Source organism: Rhopilema esculentum, chromosome 9, assembly GCF_057945365.1.
Source record: "Rhopilema esculentum isolate cy_ngs chromosome 9, ASM5794536v1, whole genome shotgun sequence".
In the NCBI taxonomy this organism is placed as follows: domain Eukaryota; kingdom Metazoa; phylum Cnidaria; class Scyphozoa; order Rhizostomeae; family Rhizostomatidae; genus Rhopilema; species Rhopilema esculentum.
Window position 1 is genome coordinate 2,616,517 of NC_142823.1, and position 13,894 is coordinate 2,630,410.

Genomic DNA, 13,894 nt, shown 5'->3' on the forward strand with positions numbered 1-13,894 from the left:
AGTACTTTTGTTTCTAAAACAATCAATTGATTAAAATCAAGTGAAAGTCCCTTTGTTTCTTGTCGATAAGATCATTTATTGAGTGATCTACAAGACAATTCATCTGTAAATAATCACAGTTGACAAAGACACTTTGTGGAATTGACAGCAAAAGGACAATAGACACGGGAATGGACGTCGAAAAGTGAGAAAGACAATACACGGCACTCCAATACAGAGACCAGAGACAATAGTGGTGTATAGGCCGTCTAGGAATGGAGGGATGAAAATATTGAAAGCGTTTGAAATATTGTAAGTATTTCTCAACTTCAAAGCATTTTTATTTGTTTAAAATATGTTGGGTATTCTATGTTGCCTTTGCATGCATGGAAACAACTGGGTTTGCAAGAAAATTTCCCTACTTCGTTTACCTTCATCTTAACTTACCATTAGTCCTAGCTCGATTTTCCCGAGGTCATTCGACGAGATTAGCAAATTTAACTCATTTACAAGAAAGGAGTTGTTTTGCAAGTTAAGTTTCTGTCTGGGAGAAGAATTTGATCTCTACTAAGTGATCTATTTCAGAGATCAGGCTGTATTGATCTTTTTTTTCTTTTAAATCTTTCTGACTCTAAATCACATCCTTTTCTGGCATATTATCAAAAACTTCACCTGCACATAAAACGTCAACAAAATTGTCTTTGCAAATTAACTATTATGATCCCATTTCTTGTTTTCACCTCGAGGTACTCTAGTTGCAATGAAATCGCAAATTGGTCCCACGTGGCTCCGATTATTTTTGCAATCATATCAACCTGCTCTGAAAACAGCTGCAGTTAAAACATGATTGGTAATGTTAGAACACATGGACGTTAACTGTTGATCTATCGGAATGTTTCGAGATTTTGTTACCTTAAAGGAAACCCAACAACACGGAATTGATTCAAAGTAACCTTAAGGCCTGAGGCAAAGCTACTATAAGGTCCCTAAAGTTCAGGCTTCGTTAGCTTGTCCACTTGTTTACTTGGTGATAAACGAAAGGTTTGCCATGTAAAACACAAAACCAATATATGTAATATTAAGCATTAAATTATGTGGGTGTTACTAGACACGGATGCCTTCTCGCGATTTTTTTAAATAAACTTACAAGATACACTGCAGCAGGGGTGTAGAGCTAGGGGAATGAGGGGCCCCAGAGGTACAGTGCCCTGCCTTGTAAATGACAAAAGGTAGCCTTTTTGTGCCAATTGCTTTTGTTTTTTAGAGACTTTTTGCAAGCTCCTCTCCCCCTGTACTGTTTATAGTAACACATCCTTTTGGTTCCAAGTCTTAGAACAATATTTCTGTGTAAGCACAAGTTGTTTTGTAATTTAGATCTAGGACCTGTTTAGCTCTTGCTCTATTGATGAGTCATTTTAAAATGGATGCAGCATTTGAAATTCATAAAACATCTAAAAATTTTAGACAAACTGCCCTACTGTTGTGCACTGTTTGTGCTTATATTTCCGATTCCTGCTCTGTAAAATTTCCAATATGAGTGAGTGCCATATAAATTTACAATTTTTACCACTGCATGATTACAGTTTAAATCATATGTCAAACCATGCTAGTGGCAGAGAGAGCTTAGCAACCTTTGAGCTTGGTTCATATGACATCATGTAGCTCTAAGTATCTTAGAGAGCATTGTGGTTTCTTGACATCTAGACAGGGCTGGAGAGCGTTCTCCAGAGTGGAGGTCATGCCCAAATTTGCTACCAAAGTGGAGGAGCCACCCTTTATTTGCCAACTTATTGAAATATTTGGAAACAAGCATTTTAGATAGATAAAACTACTTGTTTTTGAAACAGAATTTTTTGAATAAGAGGATAGCCAACATGCCCCTGTAGTTATGGTCCTTTATTAAGATCTGATCCCTTGTTTTCTTCCTCTGGGTATTGGCTAAGTCTTTGTGTCAGTGGAATTTTTTTTTGTAAAACATCTAAGTTGACTTTCTCAATGTATTTTTGGTCAACACAAGACCTAATTTGTTTGTTATGTAGACTGTGATGAAAAGTTAAAGCATAATTATGCAGTTAAAGCATAATTAGTCTAACAAAAAACACAAAATATTAAAGCAATGAAAATTACTTATGGGCGAAATTTGTTCAACCATAGAAAATCTACCTAGATGATTGAGTGCTGAATGCTGAATGATATCACTGTCTAAAATTTCTGCAAAGGTTATGCTAAAAGTTTGGAACCTAGTGGTTAAAGGTACATTGTTTATTATTGGTAGGCATTGTTTTATTTGGTAAATCCATCTTTTTTGTGTCTATTCAAGCCATAATGATTATAAAAGAGATAAGAAAAGGTTACTGTTTTGTGATGTTTGAAAAAGTCCTGTAGCCATAGAAACTAAACCATTCTTTTCTTTGCAGGGAGGTTTTTAATCTGTGATCCAGGTCAAATATTCAATAGGAATTATGAGCTGCAGAGTGACAGGTATGTAAGACGATTCCCATCTAACAATGTGAACATGTGGTCAAGGTGTGCGTCTCATGATCAGGCCTTTCCCGGAGACGTGGGCTATAGCCCGCAACCGCGCAAACCCCATGCAAAAGAGTTTTCCAGGGGCTTTTTTCCACCCACACAGTTTTTTATATTTTTCACTCTGGTTGAATCCTTTTCATCTCACCCCTCAATGTTTTAACTACCTACCACTATATATCAGGGTATTCATAAAAAACGTTGTGTCAAAGAGATATATGGTTTTTATATATATCGTTATAAAAAGGAAATTTCCAATTTCTTTTGACATTGACATCAAATGTTAACAAACTAATCGAGAATAAGAATTGTTACACAACATTGCCAAGTATGAAATTTGTGTTACGAATACACTCATTTTTTATAAGAAACTCGCTATAAGAAACAACAGCTGGACAATCGGAAAAAAATTGAAAAAGTTCGTAAACAGAAATAATTTGTTTATGCTCTTTGACTCTTCAGCAAGGTGAGATACGCAGTTGGGATTTGTCAAAAACATAGAACCAATCATTCACCCTGTCTGAACTCTCTCGTTACTTTCAATCTGCATTTCTGGTTCCCTTTATGCTTTGAGGTTTATGTATATGTTATTCGCCGATTTTTATCATGTTATTTTTTCGCTCCTCCGTGCTTTTTCAGATTAAGAAACACTTAAGAAAGAATGAGTATTGGAATTTCCTATACCATTAAGAAACTGGAGCACTCCAAGGCGACCTTCATTTCTAATAGAAAAGAAGTGTATTTCAGTTATTTTTCTTGAATTTTTTATGCGAATCAACTTAATCTTCCATTACCCTTTAAATAACATTCTTCTGCTCCATATCTTTTTGAATAAAGATGAGTTTTGTTGGATACTACTCAATAAATCTGTGTTCCTACACAAAACATTGCCATTTTGCAAAAAAACATTTTAGGAGTAGTAATGCACACAAAACAACTGTCTTCTTAAGATAAATCATGTTTACAAGGAGACAAGGTACTTTATTTTTTTGACTTGTATATACTCAAGTATACGTAGATAAACAACAAATTCTGCACGGGCTAAATATCCATCATTTGATTATCCCTCAGGCTATGATGATTCTGTTTTGTAATGATACTGTTAATGACTTCAGGGCCCTGATAAAGTAAGCTTACTATGTGAGAGAAATCAAACTTCTTTTTTACACATAGCTGATCAGCATCCATTTGACTGTTTGGAATACATCACTTTAATGTATTTCTTTAAAAAATTTTATGGACTAGTTGTGCTGCTCTTAGATCAAGTTCCTCTAACTTTCTCATTTTGGCTATAGAAAAGTTGCCCCAAATAGAAATACCATGTGTTGTGCTTGGTAGACTGCCTTTGAAGTAAATGATCTCGAAACACTAGTTGGTAAACTTTTCACCCTCTTTAGGTAATCAATTTTTTTGCGGTACAGAATTTGAAAATGGCTTTGAAAAAAGCAAACATTTTACAACATACTTAAAGCTTTTTCGTCTGACACTCCTCAGAGCATAAAACGTCAGAATAGGTTCCGAAAAAACACGTTTTTTTCGTGTTTTTTCGGAACCTATTCTGACGTTTTATGCTCTGAGGAGTGTCAGACGAAAAAGCTTTAAGTATGTTGTAAAATGTTTGCTTTTTTCAAAGCCATCTTTAGGTAATCTTTTTCCACCGGCTTTATCTTTTGCATTCATGCTTGTTGTCACTTTGTTTATGTGAGAGTCCCAGGTTAGCTTTTTATCAGTTATCATTCATTTATTCTCCTCCAGAATATGGTATGGGACAATGGTGGCACCAACCACTAAGCTCTGGGGGGAAAAACAAAATTTTTAAGGTCACGCCCTTTTTTCCACCAGTAAACGCCCTTTTACCAACAGGAAACGCAAATGTTATCAGAAAGGAACATATATGACTAACTTATCAGAAGGGAACGCATATGACAAGAATGATCCTGTCAAAAACTAGAGGCAGGGAAGTGTCCGCCCAGTCCACTGTGGTGCCGCTACTAGTATGAGACATGTCTCCCTTGGACTATTTTTTACATGCAGGTTGCCAATTGTTTCCAAGAATTTGATTTCCACTCCTGTTACAAAGTTTCCCTTTCAATTTACAATGAAAAATGCTCCTTGTGATTTTGAAAAAAGTTTGCAAAGATTTTTATGAAACACCATATAATTTGAGCCTGCTGCCGAAATAAATTGCGAATTTCTTGATGGGGAAAAAGTCAACCCTCAATAAGAATGCCTTATTGAGGTTGGTATTACTTCACAAATGTTTTAAAGTCAAATAAATAAGGCCATAACCGATCAATAGCCCTTTTGACAAGCTGTTGCTCTTCTCTTAGGAAATGAAATGTTTTTCCATTGCTCATATTGCTAAGGTCATGTTCCCCGCCTGTCAAAAGAGTTTGGTTGCCTGCCAATCAGAAAGACTATAGATCATCAGTTCGGGACCCATTAATTAAACTGCAAGCCACTGCTTATTCTCAAGAATCAGAATGCCTCAATAAGATGCTTTTTGCTCAAGAATCCTGACAATAGTTTTAAAATCATTGGGAAAGCCGAAGTTGTCTTTCATTTTATGTGTTTTGAAATCTGTTTTCAAAATAAAGGGCCCCAACGGCTTGTGTAGGCTGAAAAATATTGTTTTCTCTCTTGGAATTTCTAATTATAAAATGGTTAGCTGATTGGCCAGAAACAAGGAGCCAATCAACCGCACCATGCCTCACTCTCGTTGCATGGATCCGCACCTGGTTATAGATTTCCACTACCTTTAACTCGTAGCCTTACGTCTATTGTCGATTTATTTTCTTGTTGAATTACATTTTTTTTATTATAGCTATATAGAGGGTTATATAAAAAACTTGCTATTTTGCATTTATTATCAAAAACTCGATATAAACAGCAGATATTTTTTAACGAAAAATCATAAGACAGCACGGGAAAGCGGGAAGTACTTCTTACCCGACTCCCCTCGGAGTATAAATGTCGGATTAAAGCGGAAAGTACTTTTCACCTGATTCCCCTCGGAGCATAAATGTCGGATAAAAGCGGAAAGTACTTTCACCCGACTCCTATCGGGGCACAAATGTCGGATAACGACTAAAGGTGAGCAGAAATTTCTTTGAGAAATCTATTCACAAAGAAAAACCTGAAAGGAAGAATGGTGCATTCAATTTATTCCAATAGTGCATTCAATTTATTCCAATTTTTGACCAATTGGTATTCGTTTAACTGTCGCAACGTTTCTATTCCAAGAAGTATCAGATGTAAAATATTTCCAGTGTGCTCTGAATCCGTTTTTTTCTTGCTTTTGTTGCATCATTTTCATCTATCATTTTTTTTATATTTCCTTGTGTTGTAGGAATACAGCTGTCAATGTTAGTCGGTCTTGAGGTGTCTAAAGCTATAGCGAGTTGTAAAAAGTTCCAAGAAATATTTTCAAATCTATAAACTACACGTCGTATACAAAAAAATTAAAATTTGGAATCTGGGCATATTATTTTCTGTTTGAGCAAAAAACGTTAAAAAGGACATTAATCATTAAATATTCCCACCTCTAGTTTGGAGGTCAAGTGGAAGGTGGTTTTTGTATATTATAATAGGAGTTGGGTTTAAAGATAGAATTCTTTATGTGTGATTGCCTTTGTTAGATTGATATGTGTATGTATTCGATAGGGGGGAGGGGGAAGGGGGGGGGGGGGTCTGAGGAGGCTTGAAAGAGAATAAGGCGCTGCTTGATGATAATGAATACTGACCTTATGTGCAATCGAACGGGCTTTTTACAAGATTAAATCTCGAAATTCACTAAGAATTAATTTTTCTTGAAAGTCGAATTCACTATTAAGAAAACCGAGCACACTGGTCAAAGCAGATCATTATATTAAATTGAAACATTTCATACATTGCGCCATTGTATTTATGATGTTTCCATTATCTTTTTTTTCAAGAACTGTGGTGTAGTCTTTGGTTTGGAGTCTCAATTCCTATAAGACGTTAAAGGCGTTGGAGTTTGAATCCAGAAGTCATGCAAAGACAGGACTTTGAAAAACGTTGGTGCAAAAATTTCAATGTCACATTTGAGCTGCCTCGATATGCTGCTAAACGACTTCGCGATCTTGCTGTTTCCGGTGATACCAGACTGAGGGAGATTGGTATTTTGAAGGTACAAGTTCGAGAAATAAGAGGTTCCTCCTTTGAAGAAAAAAGACGCGCCCTTCATAGTGAAAGGTTCAGTTATTCGGATCAAATTAGGCCATATTTTTATGAAAATGAGTACCCACTACAGGGAGACAGACAGATCGGCCAGGCAGACCCATTGGAGCATGTGGCCTATCTATCCTCCCCACCACAGGTCGTTCTGTACAATTACTTGAATCCTTCGCAGCAGCTGATAAAAGAAAGGCACGATGTTAGGCAAGGTATAGTTCCTGGGTACGAGAGAGGTGAAATTCGAACAAAAATCATTGGTATATCACGTGGAGTGTTGACGGAAGAAAGCTTTCCAATCGATGGAGGTTCTTTGGAAATTGTTCCAGAATGGCTGGTTAAGAGTTCTTTGTGTATATCGTTCAGAAAACATGGTAGATGTGAAGTTGCTTGTCAGACTGGTTCTGAAAGAGTGATTTATAGGCCTAGACCCGGATCAGGAAGGTTTGAGCCACTGCAGAGGCAGACATCTAGAAGCGAACTGCTGTGGAATAATAATGGGGCATACAAGGTCTACGAGGACAGTGAGCCTGGGAGAGTTCACACTAACCCAGAAACATTTTCACAACTGGCGTCATCGGATTCGGGCAGCGCACAATGCTCGTCAGAAAGTATTCTCATACTCGAATCTTTAGCAAACTCTCTGGTTACTTCCGATGAGAAAAGGAAGAAAGAATCAAGCATAGAACAACCAAATTCTAAGAAATATGAAAAACTTGCAGAGAAGAATGACGTTTCACTTCCTACTAGTAGAGCAATTACAGCGCCAGATCAACAGCTTGTTAAGGGTGCTATTCATCAATCACATGAGAGTGTAAGCATCTCAAATCAAACATCAGTATTATCAGAACAAGATGCAAGCAAAGTATCACAGTATAGCTTTGATTGTTTGAGTCAGGCGGCTGTTAGGCCAGCAAAGGAGTTTAAGAATACTGAAATTTCAACCTTCAACACACAAAGCTCTAAGGAAGATGTAAAATTAAAAGCTGAACAAATAAAAAGCAGGATTGCTGAAAATGCAGATGTTGCGAGTGGCGACAAAGGTGAAGTGGAATCCGATTCACAGAGAAACCTTGAACTGAAGGATACACAGGACAGTTGTGCTGAAGATGCCAAGGAAAATGTACCCATGGAGCAATTAAATGAAACACCAAGTAAACATGTTGCAGCAAGGATTGACGAAAATAGTTATCCTGTTGGACAGGATTCGCATGAAGTACAGGTGGACGATTGTAAATCCCATGTGGTATCATTCAGCAAGGTGCAAAGTGTGAGCAAAGTTTCTATACAAAGACCATTTTGCGATGGTGACATAAAATTCCATGGATCTTTGCCAATCTCTGTGAATCTTGATTTAGATTACCTTAAAGGGATTACTGCAAGGGGGAATGAAAACAGAGAGAAAAAAGTCATTACAAAATATGAAACGACACCAGAACAATTTGATCGAGGCCAAACTGGAGAGATGGAAGTTAGCAGTCAAGAAAGCAATTCTGGCTATGTGGTGAAGAGAAAGCGTGGTCGGCCACCAAAATCAGGAGCAAATTACATCCAAGTGCCTGTTGGTGATAAAAATAAAAGTAAGAAAGGAAAACAAAGGCCAATTCCAAGGGTCCTAACGACGACATTGATTGAAAAAGAGACAATTGATTTGGATGGAGACATCAGTGACAATAAGCTGTTTCTTGTTGATTCTGAAAAGTTTCATGAATTTGGAGAGAAGTCTTCTGAGAAAGACATTGGAATGCCGCAAAGCAGAAGAAGTAGCTCTTCTGATAGTTACAGAGCTTCAAGTGTTCACAGAAGTGATGATGACTCTACAAGTACAGTGTATGATAATGATGATGACGTACCACTGAAGTTGATAGCCATGCGAAGCGTTGAGAAAAGTGACAACACCCCCCATTCCCGAGAAACATTGGCAAAAGGAAAAACACTGAAGATGTCAACTGGTGAAGGAACTCATGTAGAAAAAGCTACTTCTAAACATCAATATATCCATCATTTAGGTAGCCCTAGTCAAATAGATGTTGATAAAAGAGTCCGCTCACGCAGTCACAGATGGTACCAGAAGGATAGCATTCATAGAGATGTTGAAGAGCTCTACAATCGTCTGTATCCATCTGTTGCGTGTGAAACAGACCAGCTTTTGCCAGAAGATGTATACTATGGAGAAAACTATCCAATCATATTTGCAGATGATGACAGTGTTGGGATGAAATTTGTTGATATGAGCACGGCATTTAAACTGGCTATGAAAGAAAATTTATCAAAGAAAGCTACTATGAATCTTGCAAGTACTAGAGACGACCAGAGAAGTATAGATAGTATTAAAGGACCCGGGAAAGATTTCAAATCGGAAACAGATTTGTTGAGCCAAGATACTCACATTTTCGATAGAATGCAGAGTCGGCGTTCTGGTGTTGGTACTAAAGCGACAAAAACCCAGTCAGCAAAGAAAAAGAGCTCAGAGACGTGTGGCGACATAGAGTTCACTGTGGAGAGACCTCATAGAAGGGTCACTGTGGATGTCGAAATACAGAAACCGAGTCACAGAATGAGTCTGCGACCAAGAAAAGCTGTTGCAGTAGGAGAAGAGTATTCGTCCTCAGATAGTTTTGATGAGGATTATGATGACACAGAGCCTGACACATGTCAATCGTATGATTCAGACGAAAGCAGTGACTCGGAGCCGTTAATAAATAAAGTAAAAAAGGCTGGTGGGCCAAGTGATACTTCTTCCGCTACGCATGACAGCATTCTAAAGGAGTCGAGCATCGAGACTTCAAATGAAAGTGAGATGACATCACAACCTAATCAATATGACATCATTGTCGTTCCCAGGACTAAAGAGAGTGCCAAGACTGTACTGCCTTATGACCCTGTAAGGCCGTCGCGCTCTACTGAAAGAGACGATTTTATGAAGGAAAACATAGTAATCTATGAACACACAAGGGATGATTGTGCCAAGAAAAGTAAAGAAAAAGTTGATTCTTCTGTCAAACATGAACCTGGAGATGGGTTTGAGAAACAATATGTTCAAGAGGTTGTCAACAAGGCAGACGATTTTAACACCGCTGAAGAAAATAATGGTAATGGAACCAGCTCGACTTATTTGAAAACATCACAAACCACGTCAGCCAACCTTCCTTCAAACAATTCCAATGAGGCAATATTGGAGCCTGGAAGCTGTAAACAGACAGCTTCTACCAACACAGGAAATGATAATGAGCAATTACTGCATGTTGTGCTGTCACCAAATGTTGTTGAAGATAATGGGAAAGACGCTACACGTACTGGTGGAAAGGCTGATAACGGAAAGAGTGATTTGAAACGTAAAGGAAATACTGATGATGCAGAGAATGAACTGAAAGAAACTAAACATAAAACAGAAAAAACAGAGTCAGATGAGAACAGGAAAGTTTCCTTAGAGAAACAAAGAACAACCACAGAGAAATCAGATATCAATTTAGAAAGTGAAAAGATGGAATCGAGTAGCACTGAGGTAATTGAAAGCAAACGAAAAACAGATGAGCCAAATGAAGCATTGCCCTTGACTATCGGCGCGAGTGGTCCTGGAGCTGGGATTAGTAGAAGGACAGTTACCTGTGAAAATGTGCAGATATCTGCAGCTGGAGAGGAAAAGACGATAGAAACACGGCTGTCAAGGAATAGTGATAAAAATAAAGAAAAGAATGAGGGAGCTGGTACACTACCAGTAGAAAGTGAAGAAGGAAGGGGTGCTCAAAACGATTTACTTGGAGATAATGTAAAAGCTTCGTCTTGTGACAGGGACAAAGGTATTGAAGCGGGTGCTAAAGAAAAAAGCGACATGGGCTCTTTATCGACTAATGAAATTGATAGCAAGGCCAGTCGAGATGACAAGAAAACAGCAAGACCAGATATTCGTTCCCAGGTAGTCAAAAAGATAGATGTCAAGAAGGGTCATATAAGAAGTGGTAAAATTGAGAATGTTCCTAGCAAAGGATCTTCGAATGTTGGTTCTCGCATCACTAAACTAATTAAGAGTAGCATTGAAAAGGTGGCTCATTCTTTTGGGAAAGCAAAGGAAGGTAAAACACATAGTCAAGGTCGACCAGCTGACCAGGAGGAACATACTGTTAAAACTGTGCAAGGGGACAAGTCTCTTTCAGAGGAGAACTTGGATGTTTCGAAAGCAAAAGCCTTATTTTCGGAGCCGTCTAAAGAAAGTCACAAGGAAAAGTCAGAGTTGACTACAGGCACTATCGATGCATCAACAAATGGTAGCCATAAGCTCAACGTAAAGTCTAAAACAAAAGAGTCAACGGTCAACAAGGATATTACAGGAGTTTGCCAGCTTGTTGATGTAGCTAAAGAAAAGAAAGGTTTGGGCAGAGAAGCGTTGGCAGAAAGGACGAAATCTCCAGGTAAAAAGGAAACTTCTGAAACATATAACTCTTCTAAGTCATTTGATGCTCGCGTCAATGTGACAATCTGCGACGATAGCGATACACAACACAACGGACAAAAGCAAAGTTCTTCTCAGATTGCGTTTCCAAAGACACCAGCTTTGCCTCTCAAAAGCCCATTGCTAGCTGATGAAGCTCCAAAGTTTAATGCCTTGTCTTCTAATGATGCAAGGGATGGTGAGCGATTTACAAGTGTAGAAGAGAAAGATTTGCATTTAAAGTCATCAAAAGTGTCTTTAAAGGTCGAGCAACCTAGTGATGGTAAACTGCACATGCGCACAGGCTCTTCAGATAATGCGAAAGGTTCAGGCAGAGCGGAGACAGCAGGAGTTGAGGGCGGTTGTGACCTAGGAAGTAGTGAAAATGCAAGCCAGCTGCCACATTCATGCGACGTTAGCCTTGAAAGTGCATGGAAACCGGCAGCTAAGTCTAAATCCCCAGATTCTCCTTCACAAATGTCGACTGAAAAGAAATCTATGGACGAAACATCCATGCTCTCGGTGCCAAAGAAGAAATTCGAAGATATAGACGCTGCTAAATGTCTTTTAGGCCTATTTGATCAGAATCAGAGTAATCAAGAATTATCGAATGACAGAGGTACAATTCCAGAAACCAGCACATCTGAAAGCAAGAGCGAAATGTCAACTGCCTTTGGTAAGGAGAAGGGGAAGTTTGTGGTATCCCTGGATCAAGGCCAAAGCTGTGCAAAAGGAGCAAGCAAGGAATTAAATAACCAGAATCTTGGTGTCAGTGATGAACTGATAGGCAAAGAGGAGACCACGGAGTGTACGAAGGCAACCGAGACTGAACACTTGGAATCACTTCACGATGTCAGGGAATCACCAGTTGATAGTGTCGGGGAATCATCAGCTGTTGGTGCAGCGTTATCCAAAGATGAGGATATTAGAAGTAAAAACAAAGGAACTACACGGAATTGCGATGAACCGGTGGTCAAAGACAGCCATTTGATAATTGCTGGAGAGCATTCATATGTGGAAAAGGCTGGCAAGTCTAGTCTAGCTAGTGAAGCTGTTTGTGGGAATATATTTGAAAGTCTTGCACGGGAAAAGTTGCCGGAATTAGTTTCAGAATCGAAAGAAAAGACCAATAAGACTTCAGATGAGAGAGATGGGAATATATTTGAGAATATTGGTTTATCCAGCAAAAAGGAAGGACACGATGATTGTTTTGTGGAAAAAGAGGTTTGCGTCGCGGATGCATCTCACGCTAAGCCTGAAGTGGAGGCAAGCACAAGGAAGAGTGTTAACGAGGCTAAGCTAGTAGCAGAAGAAAAGGGTGCTGAAAGTAAAGTATTTCAAGGGCTAAGTCGAACCGAGGAAACGGTAGATCAAAAATCTGTAGATTCTGGTGACAGGGCTGGGATAAATGATAGGATTTTGTCTAGAAAGGAGGCTAATTGCACTGTGGATGACTCTATTGAGCAAAGACCAGGAATTTTTTCAGTTTTGAGCACATCATTAAAGGCTTTAGATCACATCGGAGAGAGCGGTTTATCGTGTAGCAAAGAAGACTTGTCGTCCAGTGGCGAGGCTGCTGTTGTTTCAACAAGGATGAGTCAATCTAAACGAAAACTGGACGTTGCTGATAAAGATGACCCTCATTTGGCCATAAAAACTGCAAAAGTAGAGCAAGATGAACATGTAAATACGGACAAAGATGATTTATCTACAGGCGAACTGAAATTGGAAAAGGCAACTCCCACTGATGAAGGTTGTGCGAAGAGTTTAAGGCCCTGCCAAGTCGCAGGCGATGATGGTGAAGAACCTAAAGTCAACAACAACTTGAAGGAAACAGAAAAGACAGATGATGAACTTATACCAAAGAGGACTGAAAATAGGGTAGAGAGTAGGATAACTGAAACAGACAATAATGAAATTAAAGTTGCAGCAGTAAAAAGCATTTCTGGGAAAACTGTTTCAGAAAGTACATCTCATATCGATAGTTGTGTCAGCAAACAAGCGGACTTTGACAGCAGGTCGCAAAAAGTTTTGCCTGCGAATGTTGAAAGTGACAATTGTCATGGAGATCCAGAGGTAATTGAAAAAACACAGGCCTTGCAAAGCATCTCTACATATAAGGAATCTAGTGACGAGGAAAGTGAAGACATAGTAGATAAGTCCTCTGCAAGCAAAAAGGAGCAAGTCAGAGCGAGTGCACAGGATAGTGATTGCACAATTGACGAACAGGAGAAGGTTGATAGTGTGAGTGGTGGACAACAAAGTGAAGAGGAAACCAATAGATCAGAGCAAGATGGCGGACAGATGTCTGCTGACGAAGTATCAAGTGAAGATGCTGAGACTGGGAGCAAGGAGCTGCAAGGGGAAGAGAATGACAACTCTGTGAAGTCAGAGGCACATACCAGAACCAGAAAACGGAGCTTTACAGAAGGCGAATCGATACAAAAGTCCGATGGAAGAAAGCGACGAAAGTCTACTACCGATTCTGAGTCGGCAGATGCGAGTCATATTGTCCTTACACGAAGCATGCGACGACAAAGTGGTATGTTTGCGTTTTCTCCTTCAAGCTTTTTGGAGAGTGTCATGTATAATCACTACTAAGTATCAGTTGGGAAGGGAAGGTCCAAAAACAATTTGTTTGTTTTGAACGAGTCTATAGGACTTTTTGAGTAGAAAACCGTGCAGGATTTCTATCCAGGTATGAATGATTTCGTGTGTTGAAATTCACGAGAGAGCTTTCTTGTTCTGAGATGAAATAATGAGTGC

General features: G+C 38.9%; 1 protein-coding gene across 1 annotated transcript in view; it reads left to right on the plus strand.

The window, feature by feature from the left end:
• LOC148959536 (uncharacterized) overlaps nt 1-13,894 on the plus strand; it is a 16,201-nt gene continuing 2,307 nt past the window's right edge. The window contains exons 1-3 of the mRNA XM_089110333.1: nt 1-291; nt 2,397-2,460; nt 6,441-13,670. Of these exons, the coding sequence (XP_088966459.1) occupies nt 6,518-13,670 (7,153 nt within the window). The 5' untranslated portion in view covers nt 1-291; nt 2,397-2,460; nt 6,441-6,517. The remainder of the gene's footprint in view (nt 292-2,396; nt 2,461-6,440; nt 13,671-13,894) is intronic.